Below are 20,985 nucleotides of genomic sequence, written 5' to 3'. Positions count from 1 at the left end.
AGCATATGCATTAAAAGCAGCGGTTTATTATTTGAAACAATATTTTCAAGGATATAAATTTGCTAAATGCAAGTTCTGTAAGGTTTCAAAGCTGTAGTGCAGGAGGCATTTTTTTCGGTTGTGTGATGGTACTGAGAGAAAACAATGCTAAGCCCAACTGTAGCAGTCTTTTTACCATGTCAAGGTAATTAATGGTAATTCTGTATTTTCTATGCGCTTCTATTATGCATCTGCTTGTAGAAATTCTCAGTGAATTCAGAAATAATTTTTAATAAGCAAAAAAGTACGAAAACTAAACCTAAGTTCAATTTAGCAGTGCGTTTACGTGTCACATATTTGAATGTTGAAGTTGGGAAGGTACGGAAAGCATACCAGTTGGGCCAGTGCAAAGTGTGAAAATAGTGAAGGCAGAGAGCTGCGTAGTGGATGTTGCCCACTTGTAGCCAATGGCAGCTCCAAATTGTAGAACTTGCTTTAGAGCCGTAAAACAGTGCTTTTATGTCAGCAAATTCAACTGGTACGAGCCTGCAGACTGCTTTTATCTAATGAAAGGCCTTTTTTCTTTACAAGGCATTATGTGACTGCTGGTTGCTGTTGTCAAACCCCTTGTTGCATTGGTTATACCACATGTACATAAAAACATGAGTATGCAATAGCGTTTTTTTTGTTTTGTTTTGATGGGATGGAACAGTTTTTTCACTGGCAGTGACCGGGTGTTCGTGCGTTTTGCAGCAACAAGAAGCGCCTATTGTAGATCAAGCTGGAAAAGAGTTTGTCATGGCCTTATATGACTACACTGAGAAGAGTCCCCGTGAAGTGTCCATGAAGAAGAATGATGTTCTGGCATTACTGAACAGCAACAACAAGGTTAGTAGTCTTAGTAGGTTTATTTAGTGCAGTGCAGCGTAACCAGAAGCCTGAACTTTTATGATTAAAAAAAATTGGACCCTTTGTAAATTCCAAAAAGTGTGTTCGGCAAAAGCTTGTGTCCGTTGATACAGGGTCAGTCAGAATGGAACGCAATATGTGCATCTTCCTTCTTGCCTGAGTGGATGGGTTGCAGCCGTACTACAGGAGGGAGACGTGTCTCTGAGAGCGATCTGACTTACTAGACTGCTGTAGCGAGGCTCTGTGCCATCACGTGATTGCTCAGAGAGTGCGAGGGGGAGAGGTCACGGCTTGCACAGTTCCAAGGCACGGACGAACGGTCACCACGAGTACGAAACATTATTGCAGTGAAGTTCCTGGTCAATTGGAAGTGGACGACGACGAAACTGCGAAAAGTGCATGCATGTCCGATGCTCGCCAAGTCAAAGCGCTGCTGCCTGCTGAAATGCTGTGGACAAAAGCACTGTAGACGCTAAGCAGTTTGCATTGGTGTAGTTCTGAAGACACATGCCTGGCCAGTGCACACGGATTAAAAACGAAACTACAGTTTGCTGCAACCGTTCTGCACAAAGCACAGCTGCTATGGACGGGTTCGATAGCTGTTACACAGCTCTGAAGGTATCGGGCTAATACAGTTGTAGATGAAAGGCAATAAGGTCTGTATAAAGGCACGACACATTTTAGTGATCCTGTTGTCACTGATGAATGTCACGAAGCGCGCTTAGTTTTTGGATAGCATAAAGTTAAGCTTTGACACGCTCGTTTGTGGTGGCCAGCTGCACAGTCTTTTAACGGTCTGTTCGTGTAGGTCCCATAAAGAAATCCACGAGTTCTTTCAACAGTAATAAATGTTTTTCGTGTATATCTTTAGTTTGAAAACGGATTTTGCTAGTTTTTTGATAGTATGAAACCGCAGGTAATACGAGTATTTTCGCTCCCCCTTGAGATCCTATTGCCAAGATTCTACTGTAATATGAGTTTACTTCAGTTGACCAGATGTCCCATCATAAATAAGTAAAATGGCGTTTTTTTTTTTTTTTTTTCATTGTGATACACTTGTCTTTGTGATTATATGTACGACAGTTTTCTACCACTTTAGCTTCTCCAGACTCCAAGGTGTGTCAAAATGCCTGTCCTGTTGGTCTAAAGGGGCTATTCACTTTTTCTTGTGCTGTGGTATCTCCTCCAAAAAAATGAAGATGCAGGCAGCAGTACTTGCAATGATAAAAGGGTCTGGAAAATAAGCCGTTAGATTACCCCCGAGTTATTTGTTAGAATGATGTTGTTTCTGACATTTTCTGATCATTTTTGACAGTTGTGATCATTTGCACAAGGGGAAGTGAACAGTTAACCTTTATAAGAGCTGCAAGGTTACATCTCAAGGCTGTGCGTTGTTTCTTGAAACAAACAACAAAACTAGAAAAGTTCTTTATTGTATTTTAATTGTTACGTGTGGTATTCAGTTCATCTGGTAGGCAATTAAAGGTTCGTTGTAGTTGAAGTAACGTATAATGCCTAAGCATAATATAGTTGTGTGTCATCTGTCAGCTGATTTTGTGGAGCATTGCGTGAAATGTTGCAGCGAACTGACATAGCTACAGGCAGGTTGGGAGGATACATCCGTAGCAAAATGAAAACTAATCATGTGTCTCAGTGTTAACCTGCCTTGCACACAAAAAGAAACCTTAGAGTATTCTATTAGTTGCATGAATGCCTTCATTTATAGTGTTACATTTACAATGTTCAGGTTCTGCACGAAAGGTTGTAGTTAGATTTATGCAGAAACAAGTTGTTTTTAACTTCTTTTTCACTAGCTTTTTTTTTTTAGTGAGTGCTTCTATCCCTTGGAGACAACTTGTGCACGCTTTTTCCTTGCTTTTTGCTTCTTAAGGTTCATTTACATCGACAAGGCTCATTTATACTGTGAAACCCGCTTATAACGATCCCAGATATAACGATCTATCGGTTATAACGACCATATTTCGGTGCACTTTCGATTTACGCATGCTACCCTTTGAAACTGAGTCCAGATACAGCGAACATTTTTCAGCGCCTGCTAACATTGTCAACACTGTTGCAGTAAAAATATAGCGCATATGAAGAGGGAAAAAAAAGGTAAAGCAGGCATTTTGAAGCATATGATAGGCGCGCTCGCGTGTGTACTGCTGCAGTTTGCTTAGGACGAAAGATATCACAGAATGCAGCGAGCACCGCACGCACATTTTGGACGTTGCAAGCGAGGTGGTTAACTTTCCAGACGTTCTTTCACAGGCAAACTGGGAGAGGGGGTAAAAACTAAAAGAAAAAATAGGAGGCAGCATAAAAAATTTCGGTCGGCTTTCGCACGGTGAACTTTTCCGACGCCGTTCTCGGCATCTACAACCGCGGACGATAAACGAACAATTCCTTCGAACGCATGAAGCGATAAATGCAAGAAGCGATAACTTTTGTTGTGTGAACGTTCCCTGCGAGGCTCAACTCTTCAGACACCACTATGAGACACCATCACTTTGGCGGCTTTCTTCTATGGCACGCTTCACGGACGCCTTCATTTCTTGCCGCACGCTTGGTGCGTCTTCTTTAGACGAGCGGCACCAGTCATGCCGGCAAAAAGACGTAAAGTTGCTGCGCGATTGCATAGCACGAGCGGGAAGCGGACATCACACGCGCGAGACGGGAGCCAGTGTCTGACAAACAACCAGGAAAAAATAAAACATCACAGCCTCGTTGGTCACATCAGCCAATGGGAAGCGAGAGACGAGGGGGCTCGCCTGGCGTGCATGGGCTCTGGCCAATGAGTGATCGGGAAGGGGGCTTCAGAAAAGGGGAAGGGCAGCCGTTCCTTTCATGTGACACCATTTTGAAAGGTGGCAAAGTGCGCACAAAGAAATCTGCTTCAAGACGAGCTCAAGATGGCGGCTATCGGCCAAAAGCTTTGCCAGCGGCCCGCACGCGAAGTTCGAAAAAATTTTATCTTTCGCTGGGCATTTCACAACTCTCGTAGCGACGTTATAACGAATTTTAGCCAATTTATTCATCGAATTTAGCGTTCACAATTTCAGAACACGTGCGTATAGGAATAAAAATTTCAAAAATTGACTTTTACAGCGAAAGCTGTTATGAGACCACTTTTCGGGTCACGCGCAGTTGTTGTCCACCGCTGGTGTTTGTAACCACATCGCGCAAAATCGAAAAAAAAAAAAAACTTGCACTAATGACATAATGGGACTTGAACACGGCTCCGCTGGGTGCCAGCCCAGTATTTTACCACTGAGCTACACCGGTGCTTGTGACTTGTCAAATTTGCCTTAGGCAGGCTTGATGTCTGGAAAGCAATCGCGTTAAAACGACTTACAAAGCGTTTTACAACAGTGAAAGAACCAGTCATCACACAATGCGAATAGTGTAATGAGTGGGCCGTCCAATGCTCCAAACCATCACAAAAGGTTGTTCTTGTTTCCCTATTAACTGCAGCGCATACCCACTTCAGCCATAATTCCTCATCGTCGTCTGCCATTGCATGGACAATTGGCACAAGATTCCTTGCAAGTGTTTAGTGGCTACTACGCTTCTCAGAAGAATGACGAAAAATAGCATAGCGAATGTTGGCCTACTACATAAAAGTTTATTATTAATGCCCTAGTGGGTACCAAGCAAGTGTGCTTACAGTAGTTACCCAATGAGTGTTCTAAAAAGGCTCTGAAAGGCCGCTCTTCCAGCTTTCGCTGTGACTGTGCTGCCTCATTTTTCACCATTCTAAAGCCGTCGACCCCCTTAATTTTCCACCTTTCGGTAACAGCAAAGACCGGTTGATTAGTGATAACGACTTCCCTGCAGTCGTGATGCCTTAACGAATAAGCATAAAAAAGAGGGATAGTGAGGTGACCGGTGGCTATGAACATGAACGCGTCATTTTGACTCTCTGCTGGTGAACTTATCACAGTCATCTGAAGATAACTGCTCCACGAAGTGTGGTACAAGCACGTCATGGTGCCGTTCACAAGTTCGCCGCCGCTGCCTCGTGCGAGGCCGCTTGCGCACTTTGCTCGCAAAAACCGAACAGGCTACCTGCCGCACCCTAGCGTGATCCCGAGTGAAACACGCACAAAGAATGCCTAAACACGTGCATACATTGGACTACAAGCGAACTGGCATGCGACAGCGAGAGTAGCTAGGGTAAGTGATATACTGCACGCAACTAGCCAGAGATGACTGGTTTGATGTCAGCGGATCGCGATACAGTAGAACGGCGCGAGTTCATTGCGAACGGGCGTCGTTTAACATGCGAAAAGGCTTAACTTTTCTGCGGGGAAGTTGAGCCTTTTCTCAGCGGAGAAGTTAAGACTTTTTTTTTTAAAGTTTGCACTTTTTAGTAAAAAAAATACACACGAAAAAACGTTTTTGCCGCTATGTGGCCGTTTTTATGGGCGACTCTATATACAACGAACTACTGATATAACGACCATTTATCGCGGCACTTTCGAGCTTGTTATAAACGGGTTCGACTGTGTTGTGTTATACATGCTTGTAAGCTTCAGTATAGATTCTGATCCTTGTCCTGTCAATTCGTCTTGTCTTTTTCCCACCACATGTGCTCTTGTTGAATTGACTGAATATATTGAGGGGTGGCTTGTTTGTATGCAGGACTGGTGGAAGGTGGAAGTGAATGACCGGCAGGGCTTTGTACCGGCAGCTTATGTGAAGAAGGTCGAGGCTGGCTTGTCCGCAAGCCAGCAGCACCTTGCAGAAGGCAACAGCATTGGTGCCCGCCAGGCACAGATTGAAGGGCAGTATGGCAACCTGATGGCCCTGGGTCGCAGCCGCTGTGACAAGTTGGCTGAATCGTTGCGTGCCTACCAGCTGGTGCGAGAGGCTGCTGAGCTCGCCCAGTGGATCAAGGATAAGGTATTCTTTATCTACTTTGTTTTTGTTTGCCACGAGCTTACAACAGAGGTAAACAGTCAAAAAACAATGAAACGGAAAACTTTAGTATATAGCAACTGTTATATAGCACTTCTCTAGTCATGGTCCCAATCTTTCAGAAGTAAAACTAGGCCCACAGGTTTGTAGAACAGTCGTGCACCTCATTAGTAAGCGAACTTGAGTGTGTAGTAGCCGAAGAAGAGTCGAGAGGGAGTAGTCCTATTACTTACTAGGAGGGCGGGAACGAAACTGAAAGCTTGAAAAGAAATTTTGGCTCTCTTGCATGCCTTTACAAAAGCATACGATACTAAGGAGCATTTTGAAAATGACAGGGAACATGGTGGCAAAACACACAAATTATGGGGCTTTACCTAAACTGTTTCTGGATAGCACCACAACTGCCGTTATTTGTTTTAATGAAGGAAGGATTGCTCCTTGACATGCTTAGGGAAGCAGGGACACCCTCCTGCATTTCACACTCCAGGCAATGAAAACAGTCACTCGCTAGACACACTTGTGCTTACATGTTTTGATTTGTCACGATTGTCAAATCCTTGAAGCCCACTAGTCCGCAAATGGGAGGAGGGAAGACAAACTATAGGCGCAATGTTCCTGAGTGGCTTCTGATAGGCTAGACCAGTATATTGTTAGGTTTTCTCATCGTAAAGCATTTCTTCTGCATTTAAAAAATTTGCATTATATAGTGATGGCTGCATATTCGTTTTAGTGGCTTCTTTTGGGATAATTTCAGTGCTTGGTTTCTAACAGAATGCTTAGCTACATGCACGTTTTCAATTACAGGAAGACATTGCTACAGTCTTTGCAAAAGCACACTAACTTAGTATAGCATCATTTGAGATGGACGTGGCAATTCTTCTTACTTTCCTGTTAAAACATGTTCTGAATATACACTGCGAAATTTTTGGTTTTCATGTTTGAATCAGTCGGTATCTTTCAGATCTAATTGGATATTACCAAGTAATTAATATACATTGTGAAATATTTATTTGTTTTAATGTTTCGGTCCGACGGTGTCTTTCAGATCTATTCAGGTACTATCAAGTAATTGATATTCAGTATCTGGATATCCAAATATTCACACACCATTAGTAGCAATGTGCCTGGGCTTTTTTACTTTTCTTTATTTCCTTCAATTCTGTGCTTTAGACAACTTGGTCAGTTTTACAATTCTTGTCAAGATCAAAGGGAAGGTCACTTGTCTGAGCATATATTTACAGCGAAGCAGTTTGCCTCGTGTTCATAGGGGTTCATTGTTGTGCAGGGGTGCAACAGTTGCGGTCATTCTGCCTATTTGATACAATTCCCAATTTTTTTGCCGAACTAAGCTAATACGATGAAATTTGCTAAAATTTCACCACATTGCACCAAAATGCCGAACCAGCCTCAAAATTTTCTAACTTACACTAATAGGAGTGAGAAATGGATGCCATGTTGATAACCTGCAGTTTTCGTCGTCAATCAAACCAATGCAGTCCCACAGGCCCTAACCCTTAACCACAGTGTAAGACGCATATATTCATTAGGTAAGGGCACTTGCAAGATGCCATTCACCAGATCAGTGCCCATCGGTGTGCTGATCACAGCAGATGCCTATTGGCAAGACAACGCAACTTCATGACAAAAATACTTTACTGTAGCCACCAATGCTTCGTGGGAAATATGAATTTTTTAGTCTGCAAACGCGGCTACGGAATGGTAAGGAGTAAAGCGAGAAGCGTATGCCGCGTCTTCTGCACCCGAACAAACTAGCATGTGCTGTGAATGCCGGTAAAATGATGATTTTACGAAGTCAACAAGGAGAATAAGCTCCTGTCATTTGTCGGGAAAGACTCTGAACTATCATGCTACAGTGACCCCAATCATGTCGCACAATACAGATAAAAGCCTTGTGAGAAGTCTGAATGTGATCGTCCATTATGCTTAATGCTCATTATGCATTTCAGTGCTGCTAAAAAACTTTGAAGTACCGTTTTTGTCTATCCCATGTGTGGCTTACCATTTACATCAATAAACTGTGCTGAAAAGTGCTTATATGTTTTGTCAACTGTAAACTAAAAAACCTGGTTTGTGATCGCTCTATTAGAACGTAAGAATTGTAACTTTCACTTGTTCTGGTGAGTTTTGGATGTCTTTGAAAATTATTGTCTCAATGCAGGAGCAAGTTGCCCAAGTTCAAGAAGTTGGGGAAGATCTTGAACAAGTGGAAGTTCTCCAGAAGAAGTTTGATGACTTTATGGCCGACCTCAAAGGCAACGAGGTGCGATTGGGAGAGATGAACAACATTGCCAATAAGCTTATGACTTTGGGTCAGACAGAAGCTGCTGTAAAGATTCAAACGCAAATTGAGGTAAGTCTCTATCAGACATATGTGACTCAAACACATGGTGTCTGTGTGCTAGTAGGAGAAAACACTTGCAATCATCTTTAAAAATAGTTATAGGTAGATGAGCTGTGGAATGTCATTAGTATTTAAATTAAGCTAGATTTGAACTTACTTTGAACGAAGTGAATTCAAAGGGAATAGTGATATGGTTGAATGATATTAAATTGAACTCGAATGAAATATATCACATATTAAAAAAAATGAGTGTTTATTATGATCCAACTAACTCGCACAATAGTAAAAAAAAATTAAACATAGATTATACAAATGTCATTGTTTTTTGGTTCAACAGAAAGTGGAAGCAACTTTGAATAGTAGCACAATTTGACTTGTGCAAGTGATCATCTAAGATATGCTACATTTTAAAATTTACTATACCTACTTAGTGCATGCAAGTCGGTATGACAAGGTTTTAAACTCAATGACAAATCTTTGTTAGGGTAATATGTTCGTTTAATATTGTAATGGGGCTTCGTGGCAGTGCAGATTTTTTTTCTGCTAGGTGTATTCACGGTATAGCATTCCTCCGCTGCAGTGAAACATCTTCAGAAGGTGTTACATGCAGTTTGTATGTTCATGGCGATTCTGTAGTGTGGTGTGGAAGACCGTTGTTGGATTTAATGCACTTTGATGAGCAGCTGTACCGGTGACCCTTCGAAGGCCCCTGCAGCACTGTTCTAAGTCACTATCAAAAAGGCATTCATTGCCTTGCGAATCGACCGCTGCAAAAATTTAGAATCCATCAAGTATAAATGGAGTTATATTTGTTGCCTGCTGTGATTGCTTTCTTTTCTCTCGCTGTGACAAGTGCGCTCGAAGCTAAGCAGGGAGGGATGGCTTGGGGGGAAAAAGTTACGTTACACGTGCATCATCACCTTCAGGATTTTTTTTCTTTTAATGCGCGGATCACAAGCAAGCGCGCATACACGGGGCAGCCTCAGTGCTGGCCTCAGTAACTATGTAGCTCATAATGCTCGATTCAGCCACTGGCTGTGCATTTGGGTATATGGGAGGGTCATTTGTTTGGATATTTGGCATCATTTGTAGAAAGATAAGGGAATGATTTCTGGCTGACATGGAGAATTTATAGTAAATTTAAGACTGAATTCTGCACGGCTCGCGTGTTCTCAGGAGCTTCGACTATCGATCAGCATTTCCTGATCACGCTCAAAAAGTGCTGCCGAGCCCCTTTAATAGCTTGGGCTTGTTGGTTATACATATCACAGATCGGTTAATGTAAAGCTTGTCATTGCAGGATCTGAACCAGAAGTGGCAGCACCTGCAGGAGGTGACACAGGAACGTGCGCAACAACTCGGCTCTGCCCATGAAGTACAGCGTTTTCACCGAGATGTGGATGAGACGAAAGACTGGATCCAAGAGAAGGACGAGGCCCTTCTTGCAGATGACTGTGGCAATGACCTTCGCAGTGTCCAAACCCTTCAGCGCAAGCATGAGGGCCTTGAGCGAGACTTGACTGCTCTGGGAGACAGAGTGAGTTACCGCGTCTTGCTGTTTACCGGAGTGTTTGTGCATTTGAGATGTAGGGACAGGCTAGCCTTGTTGAGTGCTACAATGAGACCTTTAAGTAATTTTTTTGTTATCCTGAGCTGCTAACTTTCGGTACTTTTCAGGAGTGCACAATGTCGTTTAACTTGCAGTGCAGCAAGCAATTTTTTAACAACGAAGCTGTTCTTAGTCAAGGCTTCCCCGTCGGGTGGCGTAATGCTTATCACGTTGCATCGCAGTGTGGTGAGGGTGAGGTTATGTAGGAAGTGGAGGGCTGCATCATGCAGAGAGTAGCAGGGTTGAAGTTTGAGGGGTAGTCACTGGGGCTCTTCGATTTTCTATTTCTGGCTACCCACGGGCTGCCACAGCCAGCCAGAGGGCGCTCGTTTTTCTCGAGTTACTCCATCCCCCCCCTGCGGCGTACATCCGGTAGGCGTTCGTTTTTCTCATGTTGGACGGTTCTGGCTACTCGCAGGGAGCCGGAGAGTCACCAAGAGCATTCAGGCCAATTTAGTCATAGAATCGCTCTGGAAGGTTTTGGGCAGGTTTCGGGCTAGCAGAAGCTGAAAAGATTCAATGCGCGCTTGCTGCTATCATTATGAGGACTCTACAAATTGCAATGCGGGCACTTAGGGACTGTGCCTTCGCTTGTCATTATGAATGGCGTTATCTTCTAAAGCCTTTTCCGCCGTGTGAGATGGGGCGATACGAGTGGCGATGAGTGTTTGAAGCTACTGTTCATCGCTTTTGTTACGTTTCCTGTGAAGCTTCTTTCTGTGGTGTTCGTGGTGCTGTGTCTGCTTTCTGTGCACTTAGTGAAGATGATTGTGGTCGAACTAGCTCGCTCCGTCGTATCTTTTCATGCATGAACCTCTTTGAACTTGACCACGCAGTATTTGATGTTGATAGAATGCCCTAGATCATGACTGTTGTTTTTAAGTGTGGGATGCTAGCTGGTCTCAAATGGCGTGCGAGCGTACTTCGATCTATGGGCCAGCATATGTGGTTTGGTATTATGTAAACGCCACAACGGTAGCGTTTGTTTACGTTTACGCTGGCTGTCCCAGCATTCAATTTTGCAATCTTCGGGCAGCTTCAGGTTGTCTCGGGTTCCCCACACACGTGACCACGCCGCTATTTTCTGTCCTGACCGGAGCTAGCTGGCTGACCCTCTGGCTAGCTCTGGCTGCCAGAGAGCTGCCAGAGGTCTGTAAATTGAAGATCCCCAAGAAAGAAAAGCAGTTATGTGTACTGAAATACATCTATATTGTCACCTATTATTGCAATATTTCTTTTGCGCAACTTTTGCACCCGCGTTTTTTTGTTGTTGCTGTTGACTTATATTTTTACATTTTTGTGCATAATTGGTAGTTTGTATCTGATCATTCTGTACAGAGAATCCCAGTAAGAGGTTTTCGGTACGGTCCCATGACCTTGGGACACTCTTCTGTATATCGTTCATGCTGTAACCACGCTATGCTAAAATGAAACTTTTATCTGAAAATTTGATTTGATTTGAAATTGGAAGGTGATGGAAAGACATTTGCAAACCAGAGAGGTGCGCCAGGAAGTCCCGGGAGAGAGGCCTTGTGGAATAGAGTGAACTGATTAGAGGCACCTCAAAAGGGGCGAGAGGGAGGCTCAGCAAAGTAATCCAGCCATCTTCCGAGATGAGTGTCTGAGTAGAGTATAAACGAGGGCGTTGGTTCTTAGCGAGTGTGCACTTTTGTAACGGCCGAGACAAGTCTTGAAGAAGCTGCCCACAGCTCTTGTCGGCTCTCGCTGACTCACATATGATTACTTCCTCACATCGCTTTTTCACATTGGGTGGCTTTTTTTTGGGCCTCAGATGTTCATGTCGTCGGCGAACCTACTGCGACGTTCGCGCGAGAGAGGCTGAAGCTAAGTGCCAACGAAGGGAAGACTTGAAAAACGTGGAAGCATGATAGCCTGACGAAGGAGAGCATCAGCTTCACTGTTTCAACTGATTTTGCAAAGTGAAGCTATCTGGATTTTTTTTTAGTGTCCGTTCGCCTATGGGTGCTGTTTTAGTGATTTTGCTTTTTAAAATCAATTTGTAGTAAACTATGCTTAAAAGTTTCAGGTTGTGTACAGTCAAGAGGCAAAAATGAAGTGACAGCCCTTCAAAACGTGTTTTTAATGGGGTGACTTTAATGGTTTTTTACTCTGCTCTCACAGAGTATTTGTCTCACATCCTCATATGCTTAGGCAGTCCTTGCAGAACCCTAAAAAAATGCAAATTGAACAAAGCCTATGTCACTATAGTGCTGTCACCTGTTTTTACTTTGCAGTTGTGCAGCACTGAAATCATAGTGTCTCTGTGCAATTAGGATAAAAGCTTGTAGTCCTCTTGTAAACATAGCAATAGTTCTATTCTTACGTTATATGTTTTTCGGGAATTCGAGAAATAAATCGGTAAAAAAGAGCCCTTGGGTGTGTAGCTTTTGAAAATTGTAATAGTTTTTTTTTCCCCTTGTAGATTCACCAATTAGATGACACGGCAGCACGCCTAGTGAACACGCACCCAGAGTCTACGGAAGCCATGATTACCAAAAAGCAGGAGATCATTCAGGAGTGGACCAGGCTGACTGCCAAGGCCAAGGCACGCAAGGAGAAGCTGCTCGACTCCTACGACCTCCAGCGGTTTCTTGCTGACTACAGGTGCAGTAGCTGACATATTTAACTCTGAACAAGCATTGCCATAAGGCATAATTCAGCATTGCTTAATTTCTCTGGCATTCCATAAAAGCATCAGATTTCCTGCAGCATTGCCGTGTAGATAAAATTTGTCTATCTTGCTGTTTAATCCCCATGGGAGGAGAAAAAGATGCGTTGAGACCCCTATCAGCTGTTATGGGAGAAATGAAATGTTCCAAGTGGCTTCTGACAAAAACAAGAAAAGTGAGTGTGTCCTGATTTTGATCAAGCTGAGGCAGAATCGGGGACTGGATCTGTTTTTCTACATGCAAATTGGTGAGTTTCGGGAAACTTTAGTTTTGTGTTCTGAGGGAAAGCTGCTTTTCAGGAACAAAAATTACAAAAAAAAATCTTTAGAGATGGTAATATTGGATTATGCATACTGATACCTAACCTCACCACTCTCATGCGTCTTAGATCATTATTTTAGTCATAACAGCCTTTTATATCACATTAGTGACTGATAAGATTTTGTGCATTGGTATTTTTACTTTTAAGGGGGGACGCGGCTTTGGCATCGCGAAATTTGGCCAAAAAATCGATTTTTTGAAAATCTCATTTTCACATTCTGTGACCCCTTTTCTATCTAATTTCGAAGTTTCGTCCCTGAAAACAGCGTAGAAATGACGTTAAAAATTTTATCGAAACTAGGGTGGCGATGAATTTCACGAAAATTGCGAAAAAACGGCGTTTTTCGAACCGCGATATCTCCGCAACCACGTAACCTAGCGCCGCCATCTTTGTCTCTATGGATAGCGCGATTCTTCCATTTCAAATTTGCCGCCTCGGCCAGCTGAACCAGGCAAGAGCTGAACCACAGCAAGCCAAAGTGTAAAGGTATCACAACAGTTTCTGATTGGCGACGCGCGTCACGTGACTGTACGGCGGCTCCGCATTGGTCGCCCGTGCGGTCGCTTGTAGCAATCGGCGCAAATGTCGTCTGCTCTACGCGCTGACAGCGCTGACGGGCCGCTTACTGCATTTGTTTTCAACTCGTCGCGGCGTGGTTTCGTGCGGTCGCTTGTAGCAATCGGCACAAATGTCGTACGAAGAAAATCTTCACAGTTTTCAGAGGTTCGTCCTAAACTTGCGGCACAACAGCGGCTACCTGCTTAGGCAAATCGGGAATGCCGATCAGATGCCTCTTTACTTCGACATGCCTGGCGCCACAACTGGCGAGAAGGGGGCGAAGCAAGTTCGCGTGCTGACATCGGGCCACGGTAAAACTAGAGTGACAGCAATTCTCCGTTGCACGTCAGATAGGCACAAGCTTCCCCCGTACCTCGTGTTTAAACGGAAGACGCTTTCGAAAGGAGTCGTTTTCCCGAGTGGTGTGATCGTGCGGGCCAACGAGAAAAATGGGTGGGCGTTGCAATCGATGTCTTACCTTTTTTTTTTTTTCGTCGTGGAAACCGTGTGCGCGTTACAATCGAGGGCACGGTAGAATCGAGTAAATACGGTACTGTATGACATTTAGCCACTAGTAAAGACAACACAAGAAAGACACGAGCACGGCATGGGTAGCATATCCAACTGGTTTATTTCAAGTATGAAACAAAGTGAACATTTGCATGTTGCATACACATGTTCAGAACAGCCAACAATGCTGCCTTATGTAGCCAGCTGTCAAACACTAATCTCTAAAGAATGCACCTGCATCAACTTGTCACTGATACGTTTGCCATCCAACTTCATACTTAAACCTGTCTTTCCTTGGGGCAGAATATCACACAGTCTGCATGAAAACTGAGTTAATAGTCGATATATCAGCACATGAGAATCATAATCACTTAAGGAATCAAGAAGAATGGAATGAATAGAAAAGACTGGCCCCTACTCTGCTGTTTCAATGCAGGTCTTTTAAAACGATATAACTGCAAGCAAACTAGTAGTTAACTTCATGTTGTTCTAATACAGTAGATACTGCAACTGGTGCAGTGCAGTGTAGGCATGCTTGTGCGACTTGAATGCAAAGTGAGAATGTACCAGTATATGTAGTCTGTATTTCAACATAGAGTACTTTCAGGCTCTTCAAAAGTCTTTCTTTGCAAGCGAATCGTATTGTTTACCTTGAATAGATATTTGTATTTATTCTTTGGTAGGACCTACAATTTCTAGAATTGCCAACACTTCTTAAAACTGCCTTCTCTTTTTAAAAAGCAGCTGCGGCACATAGCCTGCATAAATGTGTGCAAAATGCAGGTGTGAGTGGTATGGATGATGAAGTATATACATTTGAGCCCACATATAACTGCCGCACTTAAAACGAACTTTCGCTTAAAACGTACAATATCCGACTAGCCGTGAAAATATACATTGGTTCAATAGCACAAAATCGCACTTACAAGGAATGTCTCCAAGCGCCGCTGATCGAATACAGCGAACGAAGTCAGTGGTATGCTGAATTCCCGGGAAACCTCTTTCGACCACCGATCAGGCATTTGGGAGGTGCCCATACATTCTTATTGTTAAATGCCGACCCTGCCTCCGCGCCCCTCTAGTTGCCGCTCTCCCCGATCCATGGAGGAAGGAAAGCTGTTTCCTTCCTCCATGCCCCGACCGCTTTTTGTTACGCACCCTTCCGTCCTTTGTCCGCCCCGCTACTCTGAGCACCTCGCATCGCCAGACGAGGCTCCCGTGTTTTCACACTGCCACCGATATTTTTAAGACCGGTTGCCCATCTACCCCGATTTTGATCGCTGGTACTGTTCTTGGCGTCGCCGTCCTGGAGTGGCCAGACCACTTGCCAACATCCTCCGCCACTGACTGTATCTGATATTCTGCGTCTAGTGCACGCGTGTACGCTACCCCACCGACTTTGGTAATTTGCGATTCGTTTCATGCTTAGGACTTGTTCTCGCTCACTTCGCACTCTGCTCAGCATGCCCTCCGCTCGTAATTGGAAGTGCAAAAACTGCTGTTAATTTGCACGGAACGAGTCGCGAAATGTCCAAGTTCGTGAGGCCACACAAACCCGCCGGCGCGGCAAAACGATTTTTTGACCACGGCCGCATATTCTTTGAACACCGCCGCGCGCACCGATCTAGGCGGCGGTGCTTTGACTTCTGCACGCGCAGGTGCTCTTTCAAGTTTTCCTACGTGCGAGTTGCGCGTTTCGCGGACATTTCAAGCAAGCTACCCGACCTGCCTCCTTCCCAAGTGTTTTGGTTTTCAATGTCGCCCTCCCGCCGCATCCTCCCCTCTCTTCACTCTATCGCAACTCCTTGCCCTTCTCTCGCAAATCTGCTTTCCTCTCTTGATCACAACCCCTTCGCCCGTCTCCACCGCTCCGCAACGCCAGCCACACTGGCTCGAATTAGTTTCGTTTTCTGACTTGAAACGGGCCCAGAGCTGTTTTATGCGGCCTGGTATGTGTATCGCGTGTGCTAGTCCTGCTTGCTCTTAGTGTGCGTGTGTGGTCAGGATGGCAGACGGGAGGACTTGCACGCTTTTTCCTGCCGCTCAACAAAATGTCGAAAGTGTGACCGCTTAGCTTGAGCGTAGTTCCGCACGTTAGGTGCCGCATTGCAAAGCGCTTGCTCATAGCTGTTGACCACCTGGCAGCCAACTTGCCGCTTCAGGCGTCCTGGTATTCAGCTGTGGAGTTGGTGAATATTTCGTGGGCGGCGATGACGGCTACATGCGTGCGAAACTGTTTTCGCAAGGCCGATTTTGTCGACGTAGGGCCCGATGCCGAGCCTGAAGCTTCCGAAAAGGATCACTCCGGCAGCGATTTGTGGCAGCGCGTCATCGACTTGGACCTGGGAAAGCGGGTGGGACATTTGTTGCGATGGTTTAATTACAGCCGATGTAGACGCCGACACTGCGGAACTGTGCGCGAATTAGGGCATAGTGAATGAAGTACGTGGTGAGAGTGATTTGGAGGAATCTGATTTCGAGAACGATGCTTTGGAGCCAGTGCCTCATGCAGCTTATGCCATGGGCCTCGGCGAACGAGCACCTTGCTGTTTTAAATGAACTCAAGACTTCCCTTATCGCTTCTGCTCTTCGAAGCATGTGCATCACGGACTTTTTGGGGCAAAAAAAGTTTGTGTTTTCACTTGCAACTTTTTTTAAAAGCTGTGTTTCAATTACTACGAACTTTAAGATACAGCGAACGGATGCCACGTCAGGCTCAGATTTGTTATAAGTGGGCTCGACTGAATGTGTGGTTTGTATTTTCAGAGACCTGACATCATGGATCAATAGCATGATGGCTTTAGTGTCCTCTGACGAGTTGGCGAATGATGTGACTGGTGCTGAAGCACTCTTGGAACGGCATCTGGTGAGTTTTGTGTTTACCAGCTTCAAGAGAGGATTGTTGGAACTTGTCACTGTATCATGCTGTCTGGGGAACATGTGGGTTAATTAGATGCCTGCATTTTGTATTTCATGATTTCATGAGCTTGATACAGTGTTAAGGTGAACTAACTGTCCATCTTCAGCGCATATAGGTATGTGATTAGCCTTTTTTTTCTTTCCTCTTCAGTGAGGTTGTAGAAGTATCACATTGGCATGATTTTTGCATAATTGCCGTGAAGAATTTATGTAAAAGGCTGAACCCTTGGAAGAGCTTGCAAGAAATTGACATGCTCTTTATGGACGCTTCCTGGCTGGTACATTATGCCATTGTGCAGTATGCACTTGAGATATAGAACATTTACCTGCAAACTGACTTATTTAACAGGTTTCATAGACATGGCCGCATGATTTTGTTTGATAGCATCTGTTCTGACCACAGATGTTGCCAATTAAGATCTTGTGGCAAATATGTTTAAGATCTAGCCATACGTGGCCAATTCTCCAAGTTGTATTTGTGTCTATCTGCTCATTGTTGAAGCATGGGAGGCATGAAACAGTTCTTAACGAGGTATTTTCATTTGTGTGCATTTTACATAAATCTCTAGAATTTGTCATACATACGATTCATTAGCTTCCATATTATGTCTGTTATCAGTGTGTCATTTCTGTGTAACGCTGTCGTGTTATGTTTCTTGGTCGCTCTTGTTTGCAGGATTTGGGAGGTGTTCAGTGGTTTTGTTGGTTCATGCCCCCTCAGCGACACTCTCATAGTCTTGCTGTCCTTTCCGTTTTGTCACATTCCTTTATTCGTTTTTTTTTCGTATTCGTCACGTCATTTTCTCTCTCATGACAGACGTACCGCTCTGAAATAGACGCCCGGTATGGCATTCCTCAGGTACATCCACTGCTCTCTTCAGCATTCTCCGCAGAGGGTGATATTTTTCACAAGGAGTGTCTTTTCGATGTGCTTACTTACCCTCTTATACTTGAGTTCTTTGTCGTGCTCTCTGCAGGCTGTGCTTAATTTGTCTCTCTGCTGCAGCTTTTGTTCCCCAGAAGTTCCTTTTTGTTTATTCCTAATGTGTGTGTCGACTTTCCTTTATTACTGTGTGTTTGGCCGTCGTGTGCTTTACTTACTACTGGCTCAAGTTGTGTTCTGCCACTGCGCTGAACGTGCGGTCATGTGCTGCATGTAAGCTGGCCAGCCCAACCTGGAAATCTGCTGAGAAAAATCTGCTGAGCTCTAGGTCATCAGCTGCAGAAGTGATACCTTTCAGTGAAGATTTTTGTAAACCTTTGATCTTGCTTTGAAAAAGCATGGTCGTGTTTTCCTACCCTTCTTCATTACTAATTAGTAGTGCAAGGTGTTATTGTGTGCGAAAACGGCTAACAAGTCATTTCATTATTGAATAATGCCCAGCTTTTGGGTTCGTGCTAGATTAACTACTATTTTGCAATGTGCCATTTCATTTCTGTAGGTCATATTTTTTGTCATTTCCCTTAGGTGCACGACATTTTGCTACAAAAGTTATTAGGTGCTAGTTTAGTTTACTGGCTGAACGCCTGAATAGTCAACTTAATGTCAGCAAATGCCTTAAATGTCTTTTCATATTCTTAAATGTCTTGTAATTTGATGCTCCACTTTCCAGAATGTAGATGCTAATGCTAACTGTGAACTGAAGTTGTCGCTGGGCTTCAATAGCAAACCTTGTCAGTTATTGAACTTGGTTACCCTGCACTGTGGCAAAATGTCATGGAGATGTTTCACAGATAACTTAGTGGAATTAGTTGGGAGTGTTGTTTATATTCAAAATTGACATTGGTCTGCTAGGTGTCTGGTGCAGTCTTGCATAAGCATTTGAAAAAGAGCTTGAAGTTACAGCATGTTTATGAATATGGGGGTAACACTCTAAAAAGGGATGTTTGCGTTCCATTTTATTAGTTTGCCATGCTTGGAGACAATACTGTTTAATCATGTTTCATAAATATCAGAGTTGCATGAACTTTTCCTTAGTTCTTTGAAGTATGAGTTCTGGTAACATTTTCTTTTGTAGCACTGCTGGACATCTCTATAACGTACTTAGTTGGACGTTATTTAATGTTGTGTTTCTGCTGCTGCTTTAATTGTCAGTTAACATTTTAACCAAAGCGGCATGTTTGTTGTCTGGTCTGGCTTTATACCACATCTGCACCAATGGCAGTGTTCACAGCCCTTCGAGCCTGCACAGCATGAATGGAGTTGTGCCATTTTGCACCGCATATTATGCTGTCAAAACCACCATTAAATACCCTAGGGTGCTTGCCTCCAAATGCACCTTTTGAAGGACTGTAATTATGCCTTGCTTTTAACGAACTACCTAAAAGGTTTCTTGTCGCATCACTGTATTCAAACTGTACGAAATATTCTAACTCTGTCGGGCCTTATTCTAAATGTGTTTCTTTTTGAATTCTGTTTTGATATAGACCTGGGAATTCGTTAACTTTTGAAGGTATACATAAGATTTCTCATGTTGTAATAGTATACATAGTTATACAGCCGAGCCCACATATAACGGCCCCACTTAAAACGAACTTTGGCTTAAAACAAACAATATCCGCGTGACTATGAAAATATACATTGGTTCAATTGCACAATATCGCACTTACAACAAACGTTTCAGAGCACCGCCGATGGGTTACAGCGAACGGGGTCAGTGCTCTGCAGACTTCCCGGAAAACCACTTTCGACCACCAAGCAAGCATCGGCGAGGTGCCCATACATTTTTATTGTTAAACGGCGACCCTGCCTCCACGCCCCTCTAGTTTCCGTTCTCCCCGACTGCTTTTTGTTACGCGCCCCTCAGTCCTTCGTCCCCCAGCTACTCTGAGCACCCCGCATCGCCAGACGAGGCCCGTGTTTTTACACTGCCACCAATCTTTCGAAGACCGGTCGGCCATTTCCCCTGTTTTTGATCGCTGGTACTGTCGTTGACATCGTCGGCCTTGAGTGACCAGACCATTTGCCAACATCGTCGGCCACCGACTGTATCCGATCGTCTGCCTCTAGTACACCCGCGTACGCTGCCCCACTGACTCTGATAATTTGCGATTCGTTTCGTGTTTAGGACCTGTTCTCGCTCAGTTCGCACCAAGCTCAGCATGCCCTCCGCACGCGTGCGGAAACGTGAAAACTGCTGTTCATTTGCACGAAACAAATCGCAAAATATCGAAGTCGGTAAGGCCACGCAAACCCGCTGGTGCAACAAAACTATTTTTTTACCACGGCCGGCTATTCTTTGAACACCGCCGTGCACGCTGATCCAAGTGGCCGTGCTTTGACTCCTGCTGCTCAACAAAACGTCGAAAGTGTGACCGCTTAGCTTGAGCGTAATTCGCACGTTAGGTGCAGTGTTTGCGGAGTGAGCACCTGGCAGCCAACTTGCCGCTTCGGGCGTTCCGGTATTCAGCTGTAAAAATGGTGAATATTTTGTGGGCGGCGGTGATGGCTACATGCAAGCGAAACTGTTTTTGCGAGGCCGACTTCGTCGTCAACGTCGGGCCCGATGCTGAGCCTGAAGCTTCCGAACAGAACCACTGCGGCGGTGATTTGTGGCAGCGCGTTGTCGACTCGGACCTGGGATAGCAGGTAGAACGTCTGTTGCGATGGTTCCATTATGGCCGATGATGATTCAGACACCGTGAAACCATGCACGGATTAGGATTGTCAATGATGGACGCGGCAAGAGTGATTTGGAGGAATCTGATTCTGAGAACGACAAAACTTTGGAGCCGGTGCCTCATGCAGTTTATGCCACGGGCCTCTGCGAACGAGCATGCTGCCGTGTGAAATAAACTTGAGACCGCCCTTATCGCTTGTGCTCTTTGAAACACTTGTATCACGAACTTTTTTGGGCAAAAAAAGTTTGTGTTTTCACTTGCAACTTTTTTAAAAGCTGTGTTTCATTTACTATGAACTTCGGTATACATTGAACGAATGCCGCGTCAGGCTCAGGTTCGTTATAAGCGGGCTCGACTGCACTACATCATTGGCACAAAGCTTCATTACCTTATGAGATTACAGTATTCTATATTACTTTTTGTCTACAAAGCTTTTTTTCATTCTGGCATCCATTTTGTAAAAATACCTATCTTTCTAATACGTACTTACCATGAAATAAAACTCTTGCTTGATCTTTAATCCTTCAGAAGGTGTATTTTGTAACATGCTTCTTTCCTTGTGACATTAACTTATATACAAGTATTG

At 44.2% G+C, this 20,985-nt stretch overlaps 1 protein-coding gene across 4 annotated transcripts in view; it reads left to right on the top strand.

Annotated features, from left to right (window-relative positions):
- alpha-Spec (alpha spectrin) overlaps positions 1–20,985 on the top strand; it is a 173,566-nt gene that overhangs the window by 58,827 nt on the left and 93,754 nt on the right. For 2 of the 4 annotated variants that reach the window (XM_037414132.2, XM_037414133.2), the window contains exons 22-28: positions 733–867; positions 5,533–5,793; positions 7,988–8,179; positions 9,471–9,707; positions 12,223–12,404; positions 16,626–16,725; positions 17,596–17,637. In XM_037414132.2, the coding sequence (XP_037270029.1) occupies positions 733–867; positions 5,533–5,793; positions 7,988–8,179; positions 9,471–9,707; positions 12,223–12,404; positions 16,626–16,725; positions 17,596–17,637 (1,149 nt within the window). The remainder of the gene's footprint in view (positions 1–732; positions 868–5,532; positions 5,794–7,987; positions 8,180–9,470; positions 9,708–12,222; positions 12,405–16,625; positions 16,726–17,595; positions 17,638–20,985) is intronic. The other 2 variants (XM_037414135.2, XM_075878951.1) reach the window with 1 other exon arrangement.

This window comes from Rhipicephalus microplus, chromosome X (assembly GCF_043290135.1).
Source record: "Rhipicephalus microplus isolate Deutch F79 chromosome X, USDA_Rmic, whole genome shotgun sequence".
Classification (NCBI taxonomy): Eukaryota; Metazoa; Arthropoda; class Arachnida; order Ixodida; family Ixodidae; genus Rhipicephalus; species Rhipicephalus microplus.
The sequence above is the reverse complement of the archived record's forward strand: the minus strand, read 5'-3'. Positions and strand labels throughout refer to the sequence as shown.